The sequence below is a fragment of the Tachyglossus aculeatus genome, chromosome 11, assembly GCF_015852505.1.
Source record: "Tachyglossus aculeatus isolate mTacAcu1 chromosome 11, mTacAcu1.pri, whole genome shotgun sequence".
Taxonomy (NCBI): Eukaryota; Metazoa; Chordata; class Mammalia; order Monotremata; family Tachyglossidae; genus Tachyglossus; species Tachyglossus aculeatus.
In genome coordinates this window covers 16,842,858-16,845,664 of record NC_052076.1, presented here as the reverse complement: position 1 = coordinate 16,845,664, position 2,807 = coordinate 16,842,858, and the positions used below count along the sequence as shown (strand labels likewise).

Below are 2,807 nucleotides of genomic sequence, written 5' to 3'. Positions count from 1 at the left end.
TCACAAAATCCAGATTACTCCCAGGAGTGGGCTCAGATGACACCAAAACTTCTGATTTGAAGGCAAATCCATATTAATAATAATAATAATAATAATAATAATAATAATAATAATGGCATTTGTTAAATGCTTACTATACACCAAGCCCTGTTCTAAGTTGCTGGGATACTTACAAGGTGATCAGGTTGTCCCACATGGGGCTCTCAGTCTAACTCCCCATTTTACAGATGAGATAACTGAGGCCCAGAGAAGTGAAGTGACTTGTCCAAGGTCACACAGAAGACAAGTGACAGAGTTGGAATTAGAACCCATGTCCTCTGACTCCCAAGTCTGTGTTCTTGCCAGTAGGCCATGCTGCTTGTTGAGGGCAGGGAATGACACTGCTGTTACAGTGTACTTTCCAAGTGCTTAATATAGTATATTGTTTGGGATGTATGCCAACTGCAGAAACTTGGCACCCCTGGGTGCCAGTGATGGGCAAAGCTGAGCCTTCAGAAGCACACACTCCTCATGGTCCAGTAGCAGCCCTGAGCTGACTGGACTTCGGTCAGGTCCGTCCCCTCTCTCTGCTTTCCAAGAGAGGACGTGTAATCCAGATTCTGCCACTTGCCTGCCATGTGACCTTAACTTCTCTGCACCTCAGTTCTCTCATTTTTGCTGAATTGTACTTTCCAAGCCCTTAGAGCTTTGCACATAGTAAGCACTTAATAAATACGACTGAACGATAGAATGAATCTGCCAAATGAAGAGTCAATGCCTCCTATTTAGACTGTGAGCTCACTGTTGGGTAGGGACCGTCTCTATATGTTGCCAAGTTGTACTTCCCAAGCACTTAGTACAGTGCTCTGCACACAGTAAGTGCTCAATAAATACGATTGAATGAATGAATGAATGACAGACCCATATGGAATCTGATGATCTTAAAATCGACCTCAGCATTTAGCGCAGAGCTTGGCAAATAGAAAGCACTTAACCAATGTTATAATTATTATTATTGAAAACATTGCTTGGAAATCCTCCTTTCAGGTAAAATACCATTCAAAAATGGGGAAACCCCATTTCATGTCAATTCTGGCCCTGCTGTTAGTCACATAAAAGCCCCAGAGGAAAACTAGACATGTGGATTTACTGTGAGATGACCAATTTACTCTTGAACAATAAAGAGAAATGCTTGGATTCCGATGATACTTCATCATCACTGAGGTCATTCAAGTTTGTGTTTCAGAAGTAAAAAAGACTGGATGTGACAATTCAGGAAAGAAACAAAATAATTATTTAATGAGTTGCTTCTCAAGCAACTTGAGAGCAGGCAGGTTCAATGTGGTTATGCCTGTGGGGATGAATAATGGAGAGACTACCATCCTTCGCCAGGGTATATAAAGGACCACGGAGAGGAGGGAGACATTGAACCCTGAAGACTTCACTTCTCCTTCTAACTCAACCCAAACCCGAACTCGTCTCCATCATGGTCAGCTCTTGCTGTGGCTCCGTCTGCTCCAACCTGAGCTGTGGGGGAGGCTGCTGCCTGCCCCAGAGCTGCGGGTCCGGCTGCTGTGGCCGCTCCTGCCTGCCGCCGGTCTCGTGCCAGACCACCGTGTGCCGGCCGGTCAGCTGCGTGCCCCGATTCAGCCGCCCTTGCTTCCAGCCCTGCTGCCGTCCCGAGCCCTGCTGCCTCCAGCCCGGCTGCTGCCAACCCCTCTCTTGCTGCCCCTCCAGCTGCACCGCCGTCGTCTGCCGGCCTTGCTGCTGGGCCTCCACTTGCTGCCAGCCCATTTCCGTCCAGTCCCCCTGCTGCAGGCCCCCCTGCTGCCAGCCGGCTGCCTGCCGCATGACCTGCTGCTGAAGCATTTTCAATATGTCCTGACCCTCCGCAACATTAGCCACTGGCTAAATCCTCTTTTTCTCATTATGGAATGATTCGTGATGCATGGCTTCATGGCAGAGCAGTCCCTGCCAATAGGCAGGACTGGTGTCTTGACGAACATCCATCTCTGCATATGCCTCGTCTTCTCTCAACTCACTCATTTTTCACAATGGCTCTCTTCTCTAAGGCTTGTCTGACAGCAGTGTCTTGGAAACGTCCCTGCTCTAGGATGCTGAAGGAATGGAGATTTCTGCTTCATCCGGATTAACTGATTCTAAAGATTTTGTGATTCTCAAACTCTTTGACTGTATTTCTCTTGCAGTAATTGCCCAGCTTATATGGGCTATGCAATTATACACTGCCTGCTTTATAATAAATGGATTTCTGGCAAAACAAATGAATTTCTCATTCATTCCATCTCATGTGTTAGCTTGTTGTGGGCAGGGAATGTGTTTATTTATTGTTATATTAATACTCTCCCAAGTGCTTAATGCAGTGCTCTGCACACAGTAAGCACTCAATAAATTTGATTGAAGGAATGAATGAATTAATGTGTTCATTCTTTCTCAATCCAATCATGGATCCACTTGACGGGAAGGAATCTGCCCTGGAATCTCACAGAAATTTTTGAAAAGGATTAAAAGAACGGAAGGTGATGAGTTTTTAGATAGAGGCAGCTCGCAAGATGTACTCCAAATTCCCAGCTAAGAACTTCTCACACTAAGGCATGGAATTCCTTCTTTCAGGAACATTTCCAGGACAAAGCTCTAAATTGGCCCTATAAATACAAGAATATAATTCTATTGTGCTCTCCCAAGTGCTGAGTACAGTATTCTGCACACAGTACGTATTCAGTCAAGTTGGGTGATGGGTTGATGCCAACTCCATGGTCCTTTAGGCTATCACCTTTTCATTCTTATCCTGTTTATCCAGTTACTCCTTG

The 2,807-nt window shown here is 45.6% G+C and overlaps 1 protein-coding gene across 1 annotated transcript; it reads left to right on the top strand.

Annotated features, from left to right (window-relative positions):
- The first annotated feature begins 1,465 nt into the window (after nucleotides 1-1,465).
- On the top strand, nucleotides 1,466-1,843 carry LOC119934682 (keratin-associated protein 2-3-like). The gene has a single exon (XM_038754246.1). The coding sequence runs from the start codon at nucleotides 1,466-1,468 to the stop codon at nucleotides 1,841-1,843; it is 378 nt and encodes a 125-aa protein (XP_038610174.1).
- The last annotated feature ends 964 nt before the right edge of the window (nucleotides 1,844-2,807 follow it).

Bases quoted from the DNA above. Each gene is read 5' to 3' on its own strand.
- LOC119934682 (XM_038754246.1), top strand. From the start codon at position 1,466: ATGGTCAGCTCTTGCTGTGGCTCCGTCTGCTCCAACCTGAGCTGTGGG.